The 25,917-nt window shown below is 43.1% G+C and overlaps 1 protein-coding gene across 4 annotated transcripts in view; it reads right to left on the bottom strand.

Annotated features, from left to right (window-relative positions):
- Positions 1-25,917, bottom strand: part of RSPO2 (R-spondin 2) — a 163,823-nt gene that overhangs the window by 83,789 nt on the left and 54,117 nt on the right. For 3 of the 4 annotated variants that reach the window (XM_045003243.1, XM_045003244.1, XM_045003245.1), the window contains exon 3: positions 17,166-17,354. In XM_045003243.1, coding sequence (XP_044859178.1) covers positions 17,166-17,354 — 189 coding nt within the window. The remainder of the gene's footprint in view (positions 1-17,165; positions 17,355-25,917) is intronic. The other variant, XM_045003246.1, reaches the window with a different exon arrangement.

Genomic DNA, 25,917 nt, shown 5'->3' with positions numbered 1-25,917 from the left:
TTAATGTATAGATTTGGTGATCAAAGACTCTAACTGAGACTGAGGTGAGCATGTATAACTGTGAAAGTAATGTATCAGAGGGGTAGCCATGTTAGTTTGGATCTGTAAAAGCAGCAAAGAGTTCTGTGGTCAAAAGATCAAAATCTTTTAATGTACTTCACAACATCCTTGTGAAGTAAGGAAGTGCATCTCCCCATTGTACAGCTGGAACCCTGAGAGACTAAGTGATTTTCCCAAGGTCACACAGGGAGTCTGTGGCAGAACGGGAAATTGAACATAGGTCTTCCAGATCCCAGGCTAACCCCCTAACTCCTGACCATTCAGTCTTTCTATGTGCGTAGTCTGCTGTTAGTACTAGTTCCAGGGGAGCCTCAAAATGACATTCAGATCCTTAAAATTTAGTTGCCAAAAAGGGGCAAGTTAGCTGCCTGCTGTATCATTTCCTCTACTTTTATGCCTGAATGGATCTCCTAGGGGCCTAGCATCTGTGTATGGGGAGAAGGCTAGGAAGTGATGGCCAGTGAGAACATGTATCAGCTTCCACCCATCAACCCTGATCCTGAGTTAGCTACTCCCTGCAGGAAATAGATTTCCACAGTCCTCACTCAGGCAAAACTCCCTATTAAAGGCAACCTAAATTGCTTCATGTCTGCAAAAGAAACTGAGATCCTTGGTTGGAAGATAACAGAAATATTTATTATTATAACTAATAATGGCAGGAATTTTGTCTGGATTAAGGACCAGACCCTTAATACTTAATCTACAATGCATGTGGATTGCAAATTAAGAGCCTGACCCTGCAAAGCCTCTCCCAGGTTAGCAAGCACTTTCAAGATGAGGCCATGAGGTGACTTGCTTTGATGATAGTCCTGCAACAGTTAATTGCAATGCACGTTTGTTATATTCAACATGCATTGCAAATATTTCATTAATTGCAATGCTTGAATCAAATGTCCAGTATGTTTAAATATTCATAAAAACATTTGCTTCTTGCCCACCCACACAAGACAGTTTGAAAGGACATCAAGGTTTTTCCAAATAATTTAGTCCAATGATGAGGTGCAAAACAGAACATGAAAAGAAATTAGCATCATGTGACCCTCCCTCACATCCAAGTGACGCAAATGTACACTTGAAATAATGCATTAATTATTACTTCCAAAACGGGGAGGGAATAACATGTTTTTGAAGTTAATTTCGTTTCTAGATGATCTGGTGGTTCCTTCTGGCCTTAAAGTTATGACTCATCTGTGTACTGTTGTTTTAAATGAAAAATCACTTGCTAAAAGCACCCTTTGATAAAAGTGTTATATTCTTGCTAGATGAATTTTCACTTCACCTGACTTTATGGAAACTCCCTTAAAACCTTGCCTGGTTTGGTTTAACAGAACATATGCAAAGAGCATGTTTAAAAAATAAATTAATAATTCTATTCCATTTTGGTTTCTGGATCATAATTCAAAACTCCTATCTTATTTCCATCCTTTCTTTTGCCTTTTTTGGCAGTTCAGAGTCATTGGTTTTTTTGTTTGGTTGGTTTGAGTTTTCATTTTATTGTATTACCGCAAAGTCCCCAATGTTATAATTATATTATGGAGGCACCGGTAGCAGCTCCATAGTTAAGGTTGAATTGAGATTTCCACTTAAAGCAGTTCATTCTTTTTTTTTCTGATGAAGATGACTGATTCTGATTACCAGACTCTTACCATGTAACCTAGTCCAGATTCAATTTGAGTGGGGGGAGGCGGCAAAGATAATGAAAAAAACATTTCTGCACTATTTTAAGAGTTCTAAGACCCAGATACTCAGCTGTGTCACACTGCCACTCAGCACAGTACACTCCCATGAGCCTTAGGATTCCTGGGGGAAAATCCTCACCATAATTTATAATAGCCCCAAAAGGGCCATCAGCAGCCAAGGATCACCAGAGAGTAGTGCACAGTGACCACTCCTCATCCTTGATGCAGCCACAGCACATCCTCTACACAAGTCGGTTACTAGAGGTCTTGAACCCAGGCCCACCAAGCATGAGCCTTATCCACTGCATTGGCTCATGATAAGGGAATTGCTGTTAATACCCAACCACCAGAAGCTACACTCACTGACTCAGTAGGCTCAAATGACTAACAGCAGACTACTGATTGGGCACCAGTGGGTATAAAGCTTCCTGTTCCTGTCTCATCCCTTGTCTGAGTAACTAGTTGGTAGGCCTGTTGCTGCTCAGATCTCTGAGACCAGTTCCCATCTTCCTCATCTGGTTCCTGCTCCTTGTTCTTGCTGTCTCGTCTTGCTCCTACTACCACACCTCATCCCAGTTCTTGTCACCATGCCTTGTCCTGCTTCCTAGCCCTGACCGTACTTGCTGTTTCTGTCTTAGACCCTTAGCATGGCTTCTGACTGACTCTGGCTTTGACCCTTGGTGGGACTCTTCTCCTGGATTCAACCACTTTGTCAGACAGCCCACATTATGGGCCCTGACAGCTTACTCAGACCAACCTTGGTCTTCTCTGGGACTCATTATTGAACCCCCAGACCAATGATGGACACCAGTGGGGCTCCTATCCTGCCATCATCCCAGGGCCCTGCGAGTCCTCAGATGCAGAACACTGCCCTCCAGGCAGAGAACTAGAAACTGAGGAATCCAGTGTGACATTTGCAGATGGGAAATCATTCCTTTCAGGAGCAAGCCACAGCACTCAGAGCAGCTGTGGGTAACCACTCATCTCTTATGACACCAGCTCAGGAGATAGGCCCCAGAGTTCCTTTGCCAGACAGATATGATGGCACCCTCAGTAATTTTCATGGGTTACTCCTAGGGGAATTCTATGCTACTGTGCATGTGCAGAATTAATGTCCCCTGCAGATTTCTTTGCTTCCCTGCAGAAAAATGACTTTCTGATGAGAAGCAAAGGAAAGCCACAAGAGTGATCATAGGACCCTCCCCAGCAGTATGTTTTGGGTGTCCAGGGCAGCCGACAGAAAGATAAATCACTGTGGGGCAGAGGGCAGGACTGGGAAAGACACGGCTGGTGCCTCATACCCTACAACAGGCTCAGCTGCTAATCCTGCCTGGGCTGGGGAGGATGGGACTTCCTCTTCCACTGCATGACATCCGGGGCTGTGTCAGACCCACCCCCAGATTTTTCCCCTGGCTGTTGGAAGCTCTGCAAACTGCCCCCCATCCCACGCTTCCTGCGCCCATCACTCCTCAGCTGAAGGGGGAGGGATCACTGTTCAGGGAGCTGCTCCCCCATCCACCCAACTCCAATGCATCCAGACCCCCTCATACCCAGACCCTCCCACCGAGCCTCACCCCCATCCCTGCATCCAGACCCCCCCCCAACAAGCCCCACTCCCCCTGCACCTGGACCACCCCAACAAGCCACCCGCACCCAGATCCCCACCCTACCAAGCCCCAATCAGCTTCACCTGGATCCCTACCCCACTGAGCCCCACTCCCCCAGCATCTGCCCCCCCACTAAGCTCCCCACACCCAGACCCCTCCACTGAGCCCTAACCACCTTCACCCAGATTGGCCCACACAGAACCCTCTCCACTCATACCTAGTTCCTCCCACACTAAGCCCCTCCACACTTGGATCCTGCCTTGCTGAGCCTGCCTGTCCTCACCAGCTGCACCTAGCATGGAGGGGCAGGGTCCTGGGGTGTTTCTGGGGCAGGCCCGGTCCTTGTGTTGTGTCAGGATTAGGTGCAGCCTCACCATTGAGTCCATGTCTGGGAGGTAGGGGGGAGCTGTATAGTGATCTCCCACCCCTGTGCAGCCAGTAGCCTGTGCTCCCCAATGCCATGCCTCCACATTTATTTGACAAATAAAATTTGCAGAATTTTAAAATACTGTGTGCAGAATTTTTAATATTTTTTTTGGTGCAGAATGCCCTCAGGAGTAATGGGTTCATTACCCAGTGCAGACTCCTGTTTATGCTCCAGCCCCAGGAGTACTTCACAGACCAAGTTAAAGTGTAGTTAGTACTGAGCCTGCTTACTGGGGAGGTCCCGGCATGGGCCTCTTGCTTTTTTAGAACAGAATCACTTGGTATTGACCAACTGGGACTCATTCTTACAAACATTTGCCAGTATTTTCAATCACCCTCATAAAGCCCACATGGCAGAGACTGCCTTCTGAAAGCTTCAGCAAACCCTGGGGTCAGCCTCTTCCTACGTCACCCCATTCAGACATTTGGCCATAGATATCACCTGGAATTATGCGGCACTCCTCCATCAGTTTTGGCTCAGGCTTTGCAAAGAATTAAAAGACAAGCTGGCACAGATGGTCCCACTGACAAACACACCCCACCAGTTTATAGGCCTTCATGGGCCCATGTATCCAAATAGAAACCAGACTGCACGACCAACAACTGGAATGAAGGAGGAGACCATCCACTTCCAGCATTTAGCCAAATATCCTCAGGGCCAAATGTCCTCAGGGCCAAGCGAGTCTTCCCTGGGTAGAGTCCATACCAGCTGACATATAATGGCCCTGCCTATCCCCAAGTGAATGAGATTCGGGAGACAGGAGAACCTCTGCTTCTATTGTGAAGGAGCAGGGCATGCAATATGTAAGTGTCCTTTCAATTCCCCTACTAACCTGATGACAGGGAAGAGGCTAACACCACACCCAGTCAAGTCTGGGTACCATGAAGGAGAAACCCCAAGATTATGCTAACTCAAGAATTTCTCATCCATTTCCATATCTCCATCTCCACTGCAGTTGCAGATTGTGCAGTCAGAGCAGGACTTTCCAATACAATGGGCCTTGATTGATTTAGGAACAGAGGACAATTTTATGGATTTTTTTTGTGGGCTGGGCCATCAGTCTCTCAATATAACCCAAGGGTAACCGGACCTGGTAGAAAGAGTACATGGGTCTCGACTGGCATCAGGCCTGGTTACACAGAGACTGCACCACTGGAAGTGGTGACTGGCGATCACCTCAAAGTCCTACAGTTTAACATTATTTCCTCCTAACATTTCACCTTGGACTTTTTAGGGTCACTGCAGCTTATTATTAACACTCCCCATATTCTGTGGTCTCAATGAGTTACTGCCTTTCCATCAAGCTTCCATAGGGACAATTCCCTTCTCGTTCAAGAACTTGAAACCCTAGAAATAAAGCCAGAGGGTTCCATTCCTGTAACCCAGATGTTCCCCACACATGACAGCAACCCTGTTGGACCTAGAAACTCCATCCCTGCACAATAAATCAAATCTTACTGTAAAATACCAAGACTATAATGATATCTTTAAAAAATGAAACACACACTCAGTACCCCTGCATTGTGTTAACAATTGCCCCATCGATCTTTAGCCCAGAACCAAGGTCTGAAGCAGAGTTAGCAATGTTAAGAGAGTACCTCCAGGAAAACCTAGCAAAAGGTTTCAGCTGCTGCTGTACCTCTTCTGTACTTTTGGTGAAGAAGAAAAAGACTACAGATAGTGCTTAATTTGCACCAGGCCTGAGCCCCGGCACCTCTAGGGTTGGCAGTTCATAGCCCCAGCACCTCTGGGCTTGCTGCATCAGTTATGAATGTAAAAAAAATTGCTTGAGTCCTGGCACCCCTTTCATTAAAAATTAAGCACTGGGTACTGCACCAAATAACTAAATATAATCAGTACCCTTTACCATTAATCTCACTGCTCCTGGATAGGTATTAACTGGACTTTAGACGAGCACATAATCTAGTTTGAATCAGAGAGGGAGATGAGTGGAAGACAGCCTTTAGAACAAAGTATGGACACTTTGAGACTTTGGTAATGCCCTTTGGACTCACCAGTGCTGCTGCCACTTTCCAGCATCTGATCAACAACATTTTTCAAGATATCCTAGACCAGTTTGTAGTGGCATAACCAGATGATATCTTAGTCTATTCCAGTAATTAAGCAAAGGGCCTGAGCAGGAACCAGGATCTAATTGCAAAGCTTTTGCCAAATTTAGCATTTTTGGTCTAAGAGTTCCTCTGATCCCACAGGCTAAAAGATCACACAAACTTAAGGAACTCAGTTTTAAGATCTCTGGCATAGGAGCCTTTCTAAATAAAGCTGGGGAGCAAGTTATTTACATTTTTCATAATTTTTGCCACAGAAGTCAATGGAAAATGATCTCAGCTGTAGGCTTCCAGACACAGAAAGACAACTGCCTAAGGGATACTAGAGCTGGGAAGAGCAGGAGCACAAAGGTGGCAAGTCCATGGGGGGTGTGAGGAGCAGGAGCAGAGGGAATGTGGCAGGGGAGAAGAGTGGCAGGATAGCCTAGTTGGAGGAGAATTGAGCGGGCGTGTCTACACAGCAAAGAAAAACCCATGGCTGGCCCAGGCCGGCTGACTCCAGCTTGCAGGACTCAGGCTGCGAGGCTGTTTCAGTGCTGTGTAGACTTCCAGGCTCGAGCTGGATCCTGGGCCCTGGGACCCTGTGGGGTGGGAACCCAAGCCCACAAGTCTACACAGCAATGTAATAGCCCCACAGCCGGAGCCCTGTGAGCCAAAGTCGGGTGAGATAGGTCTGCCATAGGTTTTTCTTTGCTGTGTAGACATACCCATAGGTGCACTAGCACTTCGCTGTCATCTCCAGCTGACAGACCCACTAAACTTGAGGTGGCGTTGGTTCTATAAGCTAAAGAAGATGTGTGGTAAAGAGGTCTGGCTTCTCAGGAACTTGGGTGAGCAGCCTGTCTGATGTTTGAGAAGAGGTCCCCTCAGACTCTGTAGGAGGAGTGCTCCACTGCAGTACACCTTCCCTCGCTTGTACAGTAGCACTCCCCTCTGGCACCCCAAAGGATCAAGTGGTTCCCTAACTCTTCCTCCTCCTGTACTCAGCTCCCCATACCCCACATAGTCCCACCTCACCTCCATGCCCGCCATTCCCTCTAGCCCTGCTCAGCCTCATACCTCCCCATGTATCCTGCCCAGCAATTTCCCCTCCATCCAGGAACCCCTGGTGCATCCCTCTCCTTGTTCTGCAGTGGCCAGTTGGTCTCCCCTGCTCCACCAAACTTAATCTTTGGAGGCCATCTGATCATTCAGACCTAGTTACACCTATCTGACCTGGACATATAAAGAAAACTATGTTTTTTAAAAACCTCTACAATTATATAATTATTCATGCTAAGTGTGCAACTAGTCACCCACATTTTCAAAGAGAGCTACAGAAGAGCAACAATAGAAGCCTAGAAAGGTTTATCCACCAAACCCATTTCCAGTCACAGGAATGGTTATAATATCATAACTTCCATCACTGGGAGTTATTAGGGGAGAGGGGCTTAATGATACTGTTGTCTGCCTTGTGAAACTGAGCTGGGCAGAAATTGTCCAGAAATGCATGGAGTGAGGGCTGGCTCCAGGCACCAGCGGAGGAAGCACATGCCTGGGACAGCACATGCTAAGAGGTGGCATTCTGTCCATTCTTGGTCTGAGCGGCTTTTTTTTTTTTTGCTTGGGTTGGCAAAAATGGTAAAGCCAGCCCTGCATGGAGTACCCCATTGCTTAGGCAAAACAAAGTTAGAAAACTTCTCCCTTCGTAAAAGCTGATATTTTAATTTACAGAGCAGAATTTTTTTATTTAAAAATCACACCTAAAAGGGAAAAAAATCACCACTTCTAACTTCTCCAATGTGAGGTCAAATCACATTGTGCAATCTCTTAATTCATCATGATAGAACTGCAAGGACCTGGAATTCCAGCTGTATGTCTACATTGCAATTAAAAATGGTTATCCCATGCCAGCTGATTCAGGCTCACAGAGCTTGGCCAGGGGGCTGTTTAATTGCAGTGTAGGCATCCAGGCCCAGTCTGCAGCCCAAGCCCTGGGTCCTTCCCACCTCAGAGGCTTCTAGGAGTTAAAGGACCAGATTCTCTGTTGGTATAAATAGGCATAGTTTCATTGACCTCAATGGTGTTTCACCCATTTATAAGAGCAGAGACTCTGACTCATCTCATTAGGTCAGAATTCTCTCCTTTTTCAAAAGGGAAGAAGCAGCAGAGGGGAAGATAAAATCACAATCAGGGAAGAGCTTGTAACTTAAGACTGTCTAACTTTGTAGTACTGTCACAAGGTAAAATTTCAAAAACAGCTATGTGATTTAGGAACCTAAGTCCTGGCTTTCAATGAGATTTATGCTCCTAAGTGCCCAAGTCACTTCTAAAAATAGGACTACGGTGTTTTTGAAAATGTTATCCACAGTGCTTTGCATATCAAAATTCATCATTTTTTTCAAAGGGGATAGTGTTTCCTGACAAGTTTCATTCTGTTCCATATATGACTGCTTTAGGACAAATTGATCTGCTGCTGTGAGAAATATCCTTAGATCCTGGTTATAAAATATTAGAGTTCAGCCTTCATAATCCCATTAACACTGACCTAAATTTTCGGTGTCAGTTTATTCAAAGGCCAGAAAGTAAATCCAAGGAGGATAAAATTAATATTTATAGACAATTACATAAATGAGGCATTAAAAAATTGTGGTGAGCAAAGGCTGTACTAGCAAATCATGCTCAAATTACAGTGGCATTCAAGAATACTAAACAAACAGATGAATCAAAGTGCTGTTAATAAATTTTTCCGATCTGTTTTGTCTTCCTGTCTCTAATACTAAAATGCTAAGTCTGCTTTTAAAAGACAACAAGCATTAAGGGACTGATAATGTTTGTCATTTTTTAAGACTGAATCAAGATAGGAGACATTCAAAGTACAAATTCAGATCTTAAGTTAATTCCAGATCCCAGTGCGTGGAGTCTGTGTTTTGGTGATCATTTTCTCTAACTTAATTCCAAGCGCTGATTATTTTTCCAATTGAGCAGGCCACATGGAAATGAAGGGCTAAATGCCAAGCAGCTGCATTTCAACTAGGAGATTGCTTCCTGTTCCTGGGAAGCAAATGATAAGTTTTGGAATTGAAGGGCTGGGAAGTACAGCTCAGAGGATTGTGGGATACTATTTGCAGACTCTCCAGACCCAAGTGTGGTGGCCTGTACTTAAGCTGTAGCTAAAGTTCCCAGGTGTCTGGTTTTCAACTGGAACACCTGGTCGAAAATGGACCCTGGCGGCTCCAGTCAGTGCTACTGACCGGGCTGCTAAAAGTCTGCTCAGTGGTGCAGCAGAGCTAAGGCAGGTTTCCTGCCTGCCCTGGCTCTGCGCAGCTCCTGGAAGTGGCTGGGGTGTCCAGTTACTAGGCACAGAGGTGTCCACAGGGGCACCGCACGCTGCATCTGCCCCAAGTGGTGGCACCGCAGCTCCCACGGGCCGGGAGCCACAGCCAATGGGAGCTATGGGGGTGGCCAGTGGGACATGCCAGCTGCTTCTGGGAGCTGCCTGAGTTAAGCGCCACCCAGAGCCTGCACTCCTCCCGCACCACAGCCCCCTGCTCCAGCCCTGAACTCCCTCCCACACACAAACTCCCTGCCAGAGCCGGCACCCCACAGCCCCCAGCCCCAGCTCAGATCCCCCTCCTTCACCCCAAAACCCTCATCCCTGGCCCAACCCCAGATCACACCCCCCAGCAGGAGGCCTTACTCCCCCTCATACCCCACCCCTCTGCCCCAACTCTGAGCCCCCTCCCATACCACTAAACCCTCTCCCATCAGCACAGAGCGTCTTCACCAGACACGCTACCGCAGCGCAGTTGCATTGATGCAGTTGTGCCTATGTTGCGCTTCTAATATAGACTAGCCCAGACCGACAAGAAATTGGGGAATGAAGGAGAAGCTGATGAGGGGGATGGAGGAAGATTAAGTAGTGTAGCTTTGGGAAGGGAGAGAGGACAAGAAAGGGAAGAGGGCTGTGAGCTTTGGCTGGTTTTGGAGGGAGAGGGGAATGAACAAAAAATAAACTGCAAAGAGCAAGGAGCTACCGGTAAATGAGAACCGGAAAGTTTGGTGAACAGAAAGGAGGTCAGAGGCTGAAGCTCCCCAGCTTAACTTAAACCTCAGGCTAAAAATTTTAAAAGCTGGGGGTCTATTTAAACTGTTAAGTAAAAATGGCTTAGGCACCTGCAGCTCTTTCTTCAAGATACAAATCTAAACACCCTATGGGCTGTACAGCAGTCTCTTGTTGAAGAATCTGCAAACCCAGTGGATACATCAGTTTCTGGGGATTAAAATGGACCTACTGCTTCACTGGGAGCAGCTTTAGAAGAATGAGAATTTTGCCATTGTGAGAATTCTTTAACACTTAGTAATAGAGCTCTATTATGTTAAAACATGGATTCATTATTAATAGGCATCTTTTAAATACTTGCCAAGCCACAATAAGTATCTTTTCAGACATAAATTAGTATTTTACAAATATACAATGGTCTTCTTAAATCTAAATTGACTACAGATTCAGGAATCTTAATTTAAATCATTGCCAGGATTTTTAGCTTCGAGACAGATCTATGGCAGCCCTACTGAAATGATACAGAGTTAGGCCAATAAGTTACAAAATAAGAAGGGCATGTCCAAATGCTTATCATGCTTTTGTTGGGGAAAAAAATAAGGCGCCTGCAAAGTAGATTTTATCTAAACCTCAGATTCCTGGCAGTTAAATTTTATTTTCAAAATCCCAAATACTTTTTAGACCACATACTAGACTCGCCTCTTTTCAGTTTTTAAATTAAAGCCATTTTTTGAATTAAAGGCAACAATAACAAAAGTACCTAAAACTACTTTTTACAAACTTAAAAAACATTGATTTAATTTTAAGTTGACTGCTTCCTCCACTGGTCACTGTATCTGCTGATGTCTTGCTAGGAGTTGTAGTTGCTATATAGATTTCAGGAGAATTTAGTATAGCATCCCATGGGCTATTCTATATGAGCATTAGTCAAGAAACTTAGCTGTTCTATTTGAAGTAAAGTTTTGATATTTTGTAACACAAGCTCATACTGGGAGGCATTTCTTAATATAGTAAATTAACTAGATATGTTTATTAAACACTTGTTTATTTTGTGATTGCTCATTAATGTCTACTCTGTGCTAAACATTATTTTTATTTAAGGCAGATGGGACTGATTGTGACAGATATGGAAATTCCCTGCAATATCTTTGGGAGATCTTACTATATTAAATGTATGTATCATTGTGGGCTAGGGATTGTACATAATTCAATGGGGAGGTCTGATGGAGTGTTCACAACACACCACCCCTGAATGGGGTGAAGTGTCTCAGAAAGGGTAAGTGGGCTGCATCGTGGGGAAGAGGCAGACTTGACTGACAAGCACTAATTGAAGATGGAGCCCATCTGGATAGGAGTAGGCAGGGCTTGTATAAAGCCTGAAGGTGAGAGCAGAAGGTGTCTGCAGGGTTGAAATTTGCAGTCACTCCCTGGGCCTAATGAGGAGAGGAGGAAACCCACGGGGCAGGGGAGAAGAAGCCCTGTGATTCTGATCCTGATGGAGGGTTTACCCGGGGGGAGGGGGAGAAGGGGAAGAGGTGGAGAAGAAAACCCACAGAAGGCAAAATAGGAAGAAGCCCAGGTAAATGGCAGAAGGGATTGAGACAGTGCAGATCTTGGCTGCAGAAAGTGGGTCTGGCTTCCCCTACCAGTCACTGAGAAAATGGCACAGTCTTGACATGGAAAATTGCCTGGAATGGCACCCAGACAGCTGGTCAGGGGAGACTTTGTTATCCCACAAAAGGAAAACTGTATAGTGACTTTGCTGGAGGGCCAGGCCATGAAGAGGAAGTACTGCTACGCCTAGAGAGCAAGGGGAGCTGCTGTGTGAGTGAAGGAAGGGAGTGTCAGACAGGGCAGAGCTAATCTCCAGATGCAGCCACATAGGGTGACTAGACCCTGTGACAGGGAGAGTGACCACAGGTCCTCCAGGAACTAAGAATGGGGGGGAAGGGAGGGAGAGAGGTTGGTGATTAGACAAATTCGCTCACATTATAACTGCTCCAGAGAAGTACCATCACCTAGAGAGGTGTGCACATACCAGTTCAAATAGGATTCTCCAGAGACCAATAGACAAAGAAAGGACTTTTGGATAAACAGCCTGACTTTAAACTAATTCAGGGCCTTCTTCCTGATCTAGCAAACGGACAGGACCTTCTGTTCAAGGTGGGAATCCAGTGCTTCCTGGTAGGGGCTGAAAGACCTTTGGCCTACTGAGGCCCATAAGACTGATGGATGACTTCTGGTAAACTTTTATCATGTACATAGGAACTATTATATATATAAAATGTTTTCTTGGTAATGCTTTCACCTTAAGATTAAATGTACTAGCTTAGAAGTTACCACACAGCTCTTTATAACTGCTAGCAATTACAGCTGTTCATAGCCTTCAAAGAGAAAGTGAAGTGCAGATGGTGACCTGTTCAGACAGTCTGGCTTGCTGGGGATATTACAATGTAGGCGAGGATCTGTTCACCAGGGGAAAACCCCATCAGGAGGGAGAGAGATGCAGGTTTCTGACCAAGAGAGGTGACTGCTAAGGAACTGGGAACCTACAGTGTGTCTTTGGTGAACCATGGAGAGGAAATACAGATGCAGTAGCCCTACACTCTGACGATGACGACTTTGGGGATGCTGCTATTTGGCACTTTGGTGAGAAGGAACCTGACTTATGAGATGGAAAGAGGAGTTATGTAATTATCTGAGTACCTAGTCAAAGGTGAAGAGAATGGTGAGTCACCACACTCTTGTAAATTCCAAAAAGGGAATGGCAAAGGTCAGTTTAGACACAGGTTAAATTAAAAGATTCAAGAGGGGCTTATCTTAGTCAGCCTAATGTAGAACCAATACACTTAGGTGATGGGTTTCATTTTATTCCCCAATACAAATAGTAGACTTTCCTGGGAGCTTATTTCCTTCTGAGATTCTTCTATTCAGAGGTTAGGGAGAAAACCAAAACATCATTCCTCTCTTGGATATTTACTTTTCTACAGCAAAGATTACACAGAACCATTCAGCTTTATGTCCTCAATATTTTGTTCATTCATACCTCAAATATTCAAGAAATAATTCATGTCACTTTAAAGTGAGATTAGTTGTCTTCCCCCCACCAGAAACTGTGTCCATTCCTATACACAAACCATCCTTGAATTACACGACTCACTGTGACCAGAAAAACTTTTTAAAATAGCCTTCCAAGTTCAAAATGCATAAATCAGTTGCATCTAGCAAATAAAATTAGTTTGAAATTCACAATGTCCATAATTTTGGAGCTGTTATATTTGGCTGTGGCATTTACAGTGTTATGTTTGGCATTACTGATGCTTTTAAAACCATGTCAACATTTTCTATAAAAATATGCTCTATTGCTCCTCTAGCACAAATGGGCAAATGTTCCAATAATAAAATATTAAATTGCTTTTGTGCCTATAAAGACATTAATAGGACAGAAATCATTTTAACTAATATAAATCAACCCCTGAAACTCCCACAAGGGATTTTAACCTAGCCCGCATTTTTGATATTTTTAACTGAGAAAATACTATCTGAGCAATAAAACCAAGAGGTGATAGACTCAGAAAGTACATCCTACATGAAATAAGAATAATTTTATACTTTTTCTTATTTATCTTACCTTACTTTGAATACCTCTAAAGAATACAATTGCTAGCTATGTCTCTATGTATGTCACAGGATCACCAAACAAAGACAAAGCTGGGACATAAATATAAATCAGTTGGTGATTTTCTTTAACATAATCTTTGCACAGAAATCACTTGAGAGGAACCAGAATTGGTCTTCAAATACAGCTGCATCATTAATCTCAAGGGGAAGATTTTTCAAAGGTACCAAAGGGCAGTTGGGTGCCCTGGGCTGCTGGAACTAGGGGTGTTGGGGGTGCGGCAGCACCCGCTGGCTTGAAGTGGTTTCCATCATATACAGGATTTATAGTTTTGTTTCATGGCTTGCAGCAACCCCACTATACAAATTGTTCCAGCACCACTGCGGGTGCCCAACTCTCAGTGAATATCAATGGAAGTCAGGCACTTAATTTACATTTGTGCTTTTGAAGAATCTGCCCCATAATTCAGGATTAAGAACATTGCCACAGCTAAAAATTACCTTGTGTACATCATGTAGTGGAAGGAAGTTAAACTAATTTCTCATGCCAAACTCTACCCACAAACTTTTTTTTTTCCTTGAAGAAAGTATTGAATGACAGACATATTAACCCTTACCTAACTCAAGAAAGTCCTTGCTATTACATTACTGCGGGGAAACAAACTTACATGCCTCACAGTTATGTTAGGACATATTTCCCATAACCACAATGGAAATAGTTTTTGAACAAAATGGACACATTTTTACAGCCCAGTTTAAATAAAAAAAGATTTAAAGCAGACAAGTTGCTGAGTTCACAATTAAACTATGCAAATGAAGGCCAAGATCCCAACACACTTTATAAAAGGGATATATAAGATATACACTGGGATCATTTAATCCTCCATGTAGCCACATGGTAAATATTAGGCAGCACTCAGCAACATTACATAACAGTTGGGAGCAGAAAGTGAAAAATAACATATCCAACTGAAACTGCACAGGGAATTTAGAAGAATGGGCAGAATGTCATTTCATGAGTTGGAATCTGGCCAAAGCAGTTAATGCTTCTATTCTTGTGAAAAGTGCCACAGAATGACCTCATGTGGACCTTGGGTTTTTGCCTCACCTGAAAGATAGCACCACGTTCTACAAGCATGGTGGACCTCGACACCATACCACTGCATTAGTTCAGCTCTAAGGGACAAGTGCCACGTACTTGGTGACAACCTCATTTCAAGAAGCACAAAAGGTTTTTCTTAGTGGTTTGGTGACCTAATTCTGGTTAGACTGAAACCTGACAGAATCAAAAACACAAGGCAGTAGTGGGAGCAATGTACACATTGACAGACTTGATGGCCAGACTGTATAACAGCCTGGCATAAGCATATAGAGAATCTACATAAATACCCACAACTAGCAGATAGCGGTGCAATTACTTGTGCCCGTGTATTTAAAATACACTAGTGTTTCCAAGCCCAAACACACAAATCTGAATCGTGTTGTATATCAGTGGGCTGCAAAATCTCAAACAAAACAGTAACTAAATGTTAAAGCCTTTTTAAAAAAAAATGGTACCTCTGTTTTATTAAAGTAGCAACACTCACATGTTGTGACAAGTCTGGAGTGAGGGTTCAGTCACCTGAATTTTGTGTGGGAACAAATAGCAGGGAGGAGAAAAAGGACACTCCTATCTTTAAAAAGGGGTGGGGGAGAGGACCCAGGGAAATATAGACTAGTTATCCTAACTCTGATATAGGAAAAGATAGTGGAACAAATTATTAAGCAAAAAATTTGTAAGCACCTAGAGGATAATAGGGTTTAAGTAATAGCTAACATAGATTTGTCAAGAACAAATCATAGCAAACCAACCTAATTTTCTTCCTTGACAGGGTTACTGGCCTAGTGGATGGGGGGAGGCTGTAGATGTGATATATCTTGATTTTAGTACAGCTTTTGACATAGTCCCACATGACAGTCTCATAAGCAAACTTCGGAAATGTGAATGAGATGAAATCACTATAAGCTGAATATACAAAGACTATACTTGAAGTAGTTATCAATGGTTTGCTATCAATCTGGGGGAACGTATCTAGTAGGGTACTGCTCAGGTCAGTCCTGGGCCCAGTACAATATTTTCATTCATGGACTTAGATAATAGAGTAGAGAGTATGCTTATAAAATTTGCTGATGAAACCAAGCTGGGAGGGGTTGCTAGCAATTTGGGGAACAGGATTACTATTCAAATGACCTTGGCAAACAAGAGACTTGGACTGAAATCAACAAGATGGAAAAAGTCAGTAAAGACAAGTGCAAAGTACTACACTTAGGAAGAAAAAATTAAATGCACAAATACACAATGAGGGATAACTGGGTAGGCAGTAGTAATGCTGAAAAGGATCTGGGTTTTATAGTGGATTACAAATTGAATATGAGTCAACAACACGACACAGTTGCAAAAAGCCTAATATCATTCTAGGATGTATTAATAGCAGTGTTGTATGTAAGACATGGGAGGTAATTGTCCTTCTCTGCTTGGCACTGATAATGCCTCTGCTGGAGTACTGTGACTAGTTCTATGTGCCACACTTTAAGAAAGATATGAACAAATTGGAGAGAGTCCAGAAGAGAGGGAAAAAATGAGGAAAGGTTTAGAAAACCTGACTTGTGAGGAAAGATGTAAAAAAATTGGGCATGTTAAGTCTTAAGAAAGGAAGACTGTGGGAGGACCTGACAACCATCTTCAAATATTTTAAGGGCTGTTATAAAAAGGATGGGGATCAATTGTTCTTTATGTCCACTGAAGGTAGGATAAAAAGTAATCAGCTTAATCTGCAGCAAGAGAGATTTACATTAGATATTAGGAAAAACTAACTATAAGAGTTAGGCGTATGACAGGACTCCAAAGGAGGTTGAGGAGTCCATCACTGGAGGTTTAAGAACAAGTTAGACAAACACCTGTCAGGGATGATCTAGGTACACTTGGTCTTGCCTCAGCTCAGAGCTCTGGATGACATGACCTCTCAAGGTCCCTTCCAGTCATATGATTGGTCCATTAATGGCTATTAGCCAGGATGGGTAAGGAATGGTGTCCCTAGCTGTCTGTCAGAGGGTGGAGATGGATGGCAGGATACAGATCTCTTGATCATTACCGATTAGGTTCACTCCCTCTGGGGCACCTGGCATTGGCCACTGTCGGTAGACAGGATACTGGGCTGGATGGACCTTTGGTCTGACCCAGTATGACTGTTCTTATATTCTTATGATTATATTATATCTGTTCTGCCCACCAGTCTACATGTACATATCCTAGGCTAGAAAGTACATGAGGCATTACTAAATTAATTCTTAGTCCTTTTTAATTTAATGTATTAAGAAGTTGCTAATTAAGATGAGAAATGTTTAGATCCACATTACCTCATTCTCTCTCTGTTCATCCCCCAACTAAGGGAACAAAAAGGTAATAATTCACTGGGTAACAGTGCAGTGATTGTGCTGAATGGTGTACATCTTGGTATGAGTTAACTGAGGATTCCTTTAGGAAAGAATGTTTATGATGATCTTGAGACATCTGTGAAAATATCATTGTTATATTTTGCAATACATCATCTTAAAAATTGAGTCACCCATGAATGAACTATGGTCTATCAATAAAACAGTCATAAAGATAGAACAGAAACTTACTTGAACATCTGTTCATATCTGGCGCTCGGAGTCCATAGTACCCTGATGGGCAGGAATGCAAGCATTCTCCATATTGCCTCATTCCTTCTCGTCGAAGAAAGAAAAACAATTTATGCTGGCATCTGATGCACCCATTATCCTTTGAGCAAGACAAACAACCTTTGCAAATTGGATTTGGTCCATAGCTAGCTGCAAAATAAAACAATAAATTTTAATAGTTTTGGAAATAGTTTTGCTGGAAAACACACACAAAAATGTTGTTTATCTACTGCATCAATACAAGTAGTTTGTGAAGGAAAAAAACTTACAATAGGGTGTGCAGATTTTAACATATCTGCAGTGGAAAATGAAGTGTCTGTCTAAGTTATACTTATTAGAAATGCAATCTCCATTTTTTTACATTAGTGTGTGATTCTATTTGATAAACTTACACACCAGATTAATGAAATGCATGATTTTACATGCAATTAGAGTCCAAGAGAAATCAAATTAGTCACAGTAGCACAAGTAAAATCCATGGACCACAATATAGCTTCAACCTGAGCATGCAAGCCCATGAGAGCAGCAGTGCACAGCAGAAGACCAGTATCCTGAAACAGACACACACAGAGTTCATCCTGCAAGTCTTCTGCAACTGCCATTTCCTCTAGAAATCTAGCTATAATGCCAATGAAATATTTTTAAAAGGACACAGATGCCAGTGTTCTGACATGCATTTATATGACTCATGGAATCGTCCAGCTTGAGGGCACGGAAGTCCTCCATCTAGACAACAGATACAGTACAGACAATGGCAGTGCAAGCTTCCCCACATATCTGTCTTGCTTGAAGAGACCAACTCTTGGGGTACAAAGGTAGCGCGGTTTCTGTAAAGTCACTTCTTGGTCTCTCTGATGAAAATCTCAACAATAGTTTCATTCATGGCCAGTTGTGATGGAGCTTTTGAGTCATGAATATCTAAGAACATAATAACGGCCATACTGGGTCAGACCAAAAGTCCATCTATCCCAGTAGCCTTTCTTCTGACAGTGGCCAATGCCAGGTGCTTCAGAGGAAATGAACAATACAGGTAATCATCAAGTGTTCCATCCCCATCACCCATTCCCAGCTTCTGGCAAACAGAGTCTAGGGACAGCATCTCTAACCACCCTGGTTAATAGGCATTGATGGACCTATCCTCCATGAACTTATCTAGTTCTTTTTTGAACCCTGTTACAGTCTTGGCCTTCAAAACATCCTCTGGCAAAGAGTTCCACAGATTGACTGTGTATTGTGTGAAGCTGTACTTGCTTTTGTTTGTTTTACACCTGCTGCCTATTTATTTCATTTGGTGACCCCTAGTTTTTCTGTTACTTTCTCCACACAAGTCATGATTTTACAGACCTTTATTATATCCCCCCTTTAGTCGTGTCTTTTCCAAGCTGAAAAGTCCCAGTCCCAGTCTTATTAATCTCTCCTCATATGGCAGCCATTCCATACCCCTAATCATTTTTGTTACCCTTTTCTATACCTTTTCCAATTCCAATATATTTTTTTTGAGATGGGGCAACCAAATCTGCACGCAGTATTCAAGATGTTGGCATAGTATGCTTTTATATAGAGGCAATATATTATCTATCATACTATCTATCCCTTTCCTAGTGATTCCCAACATTTTTTCACTTTTTTGACTGCTGCTGCACATTGAGTGGATATTTTCAGAGAACTATTCACCATGACTCACAGATCTCTTTCTTGAGTGGTGACAGCTACTTTAGACCCCATCATTTCATACGTATAATTGGGATTATGTTTTCCTATGTGCATTACTTTGCATTTATCAAAATTGAATTTCATCTGCTGTTTTGTTGCCCAGTCACCTAGTTTTGAGAGATCCTTTTGTAGCTCTTTGCAGTCTGCCTGGGACTTAATTATCCTGAGTAGTTTTGTATCATCTACAAATTTTGCCACCTCACTGTTTACACCTTTTTCCAGATCATTTATGAATATGTTGAATAGGACTGGTCCAGTAAAGACCCCTGGAAGACATCGCTATTTACCTCTCTTCACTCTGAGAACTGATAATTTATTCCTACCCTTCATTTTCTGTCTTTTAGACAGTTACTGATCCATGAGAGGACCTTCCCTCTTATCCCATGACAGCTTACTTTGCTTAAGAGCCTTTGTTGAGGGACCTTTTCAAAGGCTTTCTGAAAATATAAGTACACTATATCCACTGGATCCCCTTGTCCATATGCTTGTTGACCCCTCAAGGAATCTAGTAGATTGGTGATGCATGGTTTCCCTTTACAAAAACAATGTTAACTCTTCCCAAAGAAATCATGTCCATCCATGTGTCTGATGATTCTGTTCCTTACTATAGTTTCAACCATTTGCCTGGTATTGAAGTTAGGTTTACCAGCCTGTAATTGCCAGGATTGCCTCTGGAATATTTTTTAAAAAATTAGCATCACATTAATCATCGGGTACAGAAGCTGATTTAAGAGATAGGTTACATACCACAGTCAATAGTTCCGCAATTTCACATTTGAGTTCCTTCATAACTCTTGGGTGAATACCATATGGTCCTGGTGACTTATTACTGTTTATCAATTTGTTCCAAAACCTCCTCTAATGACATCTCAATCTGGGACAGTTTCTCAGATTTGTCCCCCTAAAAAGAATGGCTGAAGTTGGGGAATCATCCCTCACAGACCAATGCAAAGAATTCGTTTAGTTTCTCTACAATGGCCTTATCCCACTTGAGTTCTCCTTTACCATCTTGATCATCCATTGGCCCCACTTGTTATTTAGCAGGCTTCCTGCTTCTGATGTACTTAAAAACATTTTTGCTGTTTCTTTTTGAGTCTTTGGATCACCGTTCTTCAAATTCTTTTTTTGGCCTTGCTAATTACTACTGAAACCAAGGGGCTGAAACCAATTTATCTCCACATGGGCCAGCAAACAACTTTGAGAGTAACAATTCTAGGTCACTACCAACTGCTGTGTCTTTATCAGATTTATGTTCTTTTTTTCTACAATAAAAATGATGATGCAATAAATCTAGCAACTCAGTTCCTGCCTGAATGCCAAAAGAAGGCATCATATGACCAAGTAGATATCTACTTCCTCTTGTTCTCAATCTCCACTCCTTACACATCTTAGGAGAAGTGATTCTGAAAAGCCTTTATTGCACCATTCCTACCTCCATGCAAGCTTTCATCACTCTGCCTCTCTCCAGCTGCACAAAAAACACCACCCTCTGTCAAATTATTTCCCAGGCACTGATTCAACACAGCAGGTTAGCAGAGGAAGGATGGCTTTAGAGGCTTCTGAAATGAGAATGTCTTGAAAAGTCTGTTTTAAATATTAAATTGGCCACAGGACTTGACTGAAATTTGCCAGTTCAAACCTGGCTTACTGAAAACAAAGAGAAACATTATGCAAAAGAAGGAAAAGATTTTCGGGGTGTCAAAAGTTTTTCAGCACAGCAGACTATGATGGCAACTTGCCAGGAGCATGAGGGTTACATTAAATTGCCATATTTTTTTAAATGAAAAATACCCACACCCAGCCATAATGTGCTTAGGTACTTTTATCCTACGAGGATTAATAGATATTGTTCAATGGCGGACTTCACCAATAGATGAAAAAAACCCTACAGCTCTGGAACCAGTAGCTGATAAGCTTTACTCTCACCTTCCCACATCTGCACACCACATTCCTCCCTCACTGTCTTCTGCCCTCCTTCACGTACTTCCAAATAGCACCAAAAAGAACCATAGCACTCTACTCATATGTTGTACACAGGAGGGGCATGTGAAAGGGGGAATTAAGAGGCAATATAAAGGGGAAAGGCAGAATACTTGCCAGACCAAAAAAGAAAAATCCTTTAAGTAGGAGGATAGAGTCATATCCTGCCTATGCTCATGTCATATCTTCTCTTATCTTCCTAAACAATGCTGTATATATTGCAGTGTGAAAAGGAAGATTTCATAATCATTAATTTGTATATAATGGTCTCCTTTAATGCCCAAAAAGATTCATACAGTATTGACTTCCCCAAGAATTAAAAAATTATGTGGCCTGGGCTACCCTAGCGCGGGGGTTCGAACTAAGTAATGCAACTTCAGCTATGCTATTTGCGTAGCTGAAGTCGAAGTATCTTAGTTTGACTTACCTGGCCATCCTCACGGTGGCGAGTCGACCACTCTGCCTACTCCTCCTGCCAAGGTGGAGTACGGGTGTCGATTTGGGGGATCAATTTATCGCATGTAGACGAGACGCGATAAATCGATCCCCGACACATCGAACACTACCCGCCGATCGGGCAGGTAATATAGACATACCCTGTGTGTCAGACCTCAAAAAAATCATGAGATATTATCTTTTAAACAGATATGTTTTTGCGGAAGTATATTTGTTCTGAGGAAACGTTTCTCTGGTCCGGAATGGAATTTCTGATCAAAACCAGAGAGTAGCTAATAGCCCAGTGGTTAGGGCATTTAGCCTGATACACACCAGGGACTTGAACCCTCCCAGATTCTCCCACATGCCAGTTAAATACCGCTGGTTCTTTTTATTTGCCTTTTGGCTTTGGGGATTTAAGTTTTATTTTCAAGCTTTTCTAGACACTTATCTGAGTTAAAAACGTATCTTTAAAAAACAAGAAAAACAGATTCTCACTGAATCACATGACTCCAGGAGCTGGGGTTTTAAGGAAAAATACCAAAAAATCACAAGCCTTGGCAACACTGATAAAGTTTCTTGCCCTAGTCTTTGTGAAGGCTGCCTTCACTAATTGTTAAGGTTGGAAGAGAGCCATAGAGAGGTTCCATGTTCCCAGGTTAGTCACATACACACCCCCACACACACAGCTATGCTATATCCCACAAAGCCTATTGTCATCAGTCCCCAGGACCATTGTGTGGCGAGGAAAGTAATAGAGCGACTTTGAACTTCCTCCCATCCACTGATCGTTCATGCAGCCACATTATTTCCTTTGCTGGGAAATCAACATGGCCCTTGTCCACAAGGGGAGGAGCCTGCTCTGCTACCAACTGACAGCCAAAAGAAAGGGGATAAAGAGGGAACCTAACCACAAAACACCAGCCCTTGAGAGCAGCCAGGGGAGAAGTGGGGGCAGAAAAAAAGAGGCAGAGTAATGCGGAGCGGAGGGGGCGGGAAAGCTGATGACATGGCAGTTCCCAAATTCCCCAGTACATTTAGAGAACTGTCCCTTGACATTATATTTAGATTTATCAAGTATACATGGACCCTGATGCAAGTGGCCAGGTTGCACTTCTAGTACAGCAGAGACAGCAGGTCTCCTTCCAGAGAGATATACCACACCCCAGACTCAGGCCTTAAATAAAGTGATGCTTACTGCTTGGAGGTGAACCAACAACCCCCTACCCTCCAACAACTCATCTCATTGACCCAAAAATCCTAAAGGTGGGGAGGGCGCCTGTCCATAGGACTCTGCAGGCCATGTACTTTTTAGGGGATTATTGCACTTCTTGGGTGGTTATAATCACTTGGACATCAGCCTCATGCCTTTCCACATCACAGACATGTTATAATCACCGAGAAATGCACTGGCTGTCACAGCATATTTCTTAATTACACGCACACAGGTGCGTGCACTAACAGCTCTATTCTGGCTGTCGTTATCTATGCTTATCTCTCTCCCCCCCACGTATATGCTGCATGCCGCAATGTAAGTTGGTTTGCAGCAACAATCGGGGGCATAAATCCCATCAGAACAAAGTCTCAGGCATTTAAACAAATTTATTTTTGGCCAATTTAATATCTAGAGTATTTCCACTTCCTGCTGTGCGTAGATGCACCTCCAACATGTAGGTGAATAAACAGAGATTTATTTTTCCCCTTTGATAGTGTGTTTACTTTGTCTTTTATTATAAGTTTTAACTTTTCCAAGCCCTGAAAACTGCAGGGATCCAAAATAACAGCATTCCAACAAAAACACAGCTCCAAACCCAGATCCACCCAAACTGCTGAAGATAAAAACGTTATCTGAAACATTAAAACTGAAAAGGTGAAGATCCATGACATTCAGATGAAAAAACAACGTATGACATACAAAGCAATGTATGATACTTCACTCTCTCATTTAATTCTCTTACGAAGCAATGCCTAAAAGGATAGAAAAGAGCAAGGAACAGAAAAATAAACTGAAAGAAAGGACTTCATCCTCCCACCTATTAGCTGCACTTATTCACATATGTGCAGGGAAATGAAAGATTGAGGAAGATCTATTTTACAATTTATAGATCCCACACCTGGAATCTGAAATTACATCTCTCTCTCTCTCTCTCTCTCTCTCTCTCTCTCTCACACACACACACACACACACACACACACACACACACAGTTGTCAGTATTTTCTACAGAATGCAAGGGACAGTTCTCTAAATGTACTGGGGAATATTAGGTATCACTAAAATGATGAGCACATTCTTAACTATTGTGTGCTATCATATTTTTATTGTATAATAGATATGAACAGTTACTGGCATAGAGAGGAAATATACAAAGACTTAACTCTAGTTTGTAAGCTCCTGTTAGCAGAGATCGTGCCTTATTCTGCAATTGTACAGCACTGAGCACAATTGTCAGCGGTTTATAAATACCAAACTGTTAGTGATCTATCATGAGATGCTAACAAGATGCGTGTGTAGTGTCGGTGGGTTTTTTTAATCATTATTAAAGTAAACTGAAAGGTGCAGAGAATGGGAACTTTTTACCTGCTGCAATCCAAAGCGCAGAGAGTTGTTGGTGTCTGCTGCAAGAGTTGATGTCATTACACACACAAGGCTCTGCACAGAAACCTTATTTTAATTATATGAGATGCCCCCCAAGGCACTCACTCGCTGCTGCCCTGGCTTCTCAGGAGCACCAGGAGTGCCAGGGCAGTGGTGAACGAGCACCTCAGGGAGCATTTCATGGCAGCCAGGCTCTGCAGGTTCCTTCGGGAGAGAGGAAAGAGCGGATCAGGGTGCAGCTTGGAACTGTGCCACCCACCCTGCCGGGGGAGCCCACAACTGTGCAGAGGCGACCTGGCTGGGGGAAGATGGCAGGGAGGGGAGGGTTGCTGGGCAGCCAGCCATCGCCCCGGCTCCCTCAGCACAGAGAGCCAGGAGCCCAAGTGGGCCAGGTGGCTCCCACCAACTTCTAATCTACCATCTCCTGGCAAGAGGTGACAGTTTTCAAACTTGGGGGTGTATCCTCCTAGGGGACCATGCTGCACAGTTTGTGTAAAACTGTGTGCTAAATGGAAGGCAGAAATCTGGGGGGTAGATGACCACCCTGTGCCCCCCCATGCATCACCTCTCGTTTGGGGAGGCAATGTCCCCCCCCCATACCCACCCATCCCAATCTCTGCCCCTACTGGCAGCCCTGGGGTCCCCAGGTGAGCTGGCAGGAAGTCAGGCAGGTTTCCAAAGGAAGTTTGTCAAAACCATGACATTCTCACACAGCCTTTCAGCTGCTGAAAAAACATTTTGTGGAAAAAAATTCACAACAGCAGGTAAAAAGTTTTTTTTTAAAAATCCCCATACAAATTCAATTTACAATAAAAATAAACCATTTTTTAAATAAAAGCTACACATGAAAGAGTGGATGGCCCAGTCGTTAAGGGTTCAAGTCCCTGCTCTGCCACAGAATTCCTCTGTGACCTTGGACAAATCTAATCTTCCTGTGCCTCAGGTCCCCAAATGTACAATGAGGATAATAGCACTGCCCCACTTCACAGGCATTTTGTGAGTCTAAATACATTAAAGATTGTGCAAAAGGATGTGCTCATGATGTCCCTCCACCTGCAGAGAGGAGTGGATTTGAGCCTAAAGCTTTCAGAAATGTAAATGGGTCTTTGATTGGGAACGAATAAGGCTCACGAATAAACCTGTATAGGCTGTTGAAAGTGTACGCATAGAGGAGGTGGGGCTCTGAAGAAAAATTTCTAGTGTGCTTTATAAACAATTTCCCTCCAAACCCATTGCCTGCAGGAGTGATGCAGGGGTCTCAAGGAGGGCAGAATTTGGATTTGCAGTGGGAAACTAGCTAACAGTTCTGTTGATCTGTGAGCTAGAATACAATCCAGCTATATATGTATATGAACATACATACACACAGACTTATTTTTGATCAGGGGGCAAGGAGACAGGGAGACTGGGTGCTGAAAGGTCTATTGCGAGCAGCTCCACCAGTCCTACTGCTCAAACAGCTTCCTCCCACCAGCAACCCTTCTGTAGTTCTCCAGACAGGAACAGCAGTCTGACAGTGCAGAGAAGATCCATCAGCCCAGGATGACACAAGTTGTCTCACAGAGAGGACATTAATGGGAGGAGCTAACATGAGATGAGGGCACCTCCACCATACCAACTCTGTACCCCTGCTTCCCACCACTTATCATCCTCCTGCAGTCATTAAACTCAGTCTTCAGCCTCTACAATTCCCATAACCATCTGATTTCTATCACCTCCCACTCCCAACAGTCATTAACCCCAGACCCACCTGATACAAAGCCTTCCTGGTGCACTAGGGCTATGTGCTGAGCCCAGTTGGCAAGTTAGGAAGGTATCAAACTAGAAGAGTGTTGGAGCTACCAAAAGTTATGATGAATTAGGAGAATAAGACTTATTGAACAAGAGGCTTAGACAGGGATAAAGGTATGTATAAAAGCACAGATGTGCTGAATTGATAGTCAAAGATAAATAAAAAACCAAGAAGTAAAGATAAAACCGTCCACATT

The sequence above is a fragment of the Mauremys mutica genome, chromosome 2 (genome assembly GCF_020497125.1).
Source record: "Mauremys mutica isolate MM-2020 ecotype Southern chromosome 2, ASM2049712v1, whole genome shotgun sequence".
Classification (NCBI taxonomy): Eukaryota; Metazoa; Chordata; order Testudines; family Geoemydidae; genus Mauremys; species Mauremys mutica.
The sequence above is the reverse complement of the archived record's forward strand: the minus strand, read 5'-3'. Positions and strand labels throughout refer to the sequence as shown.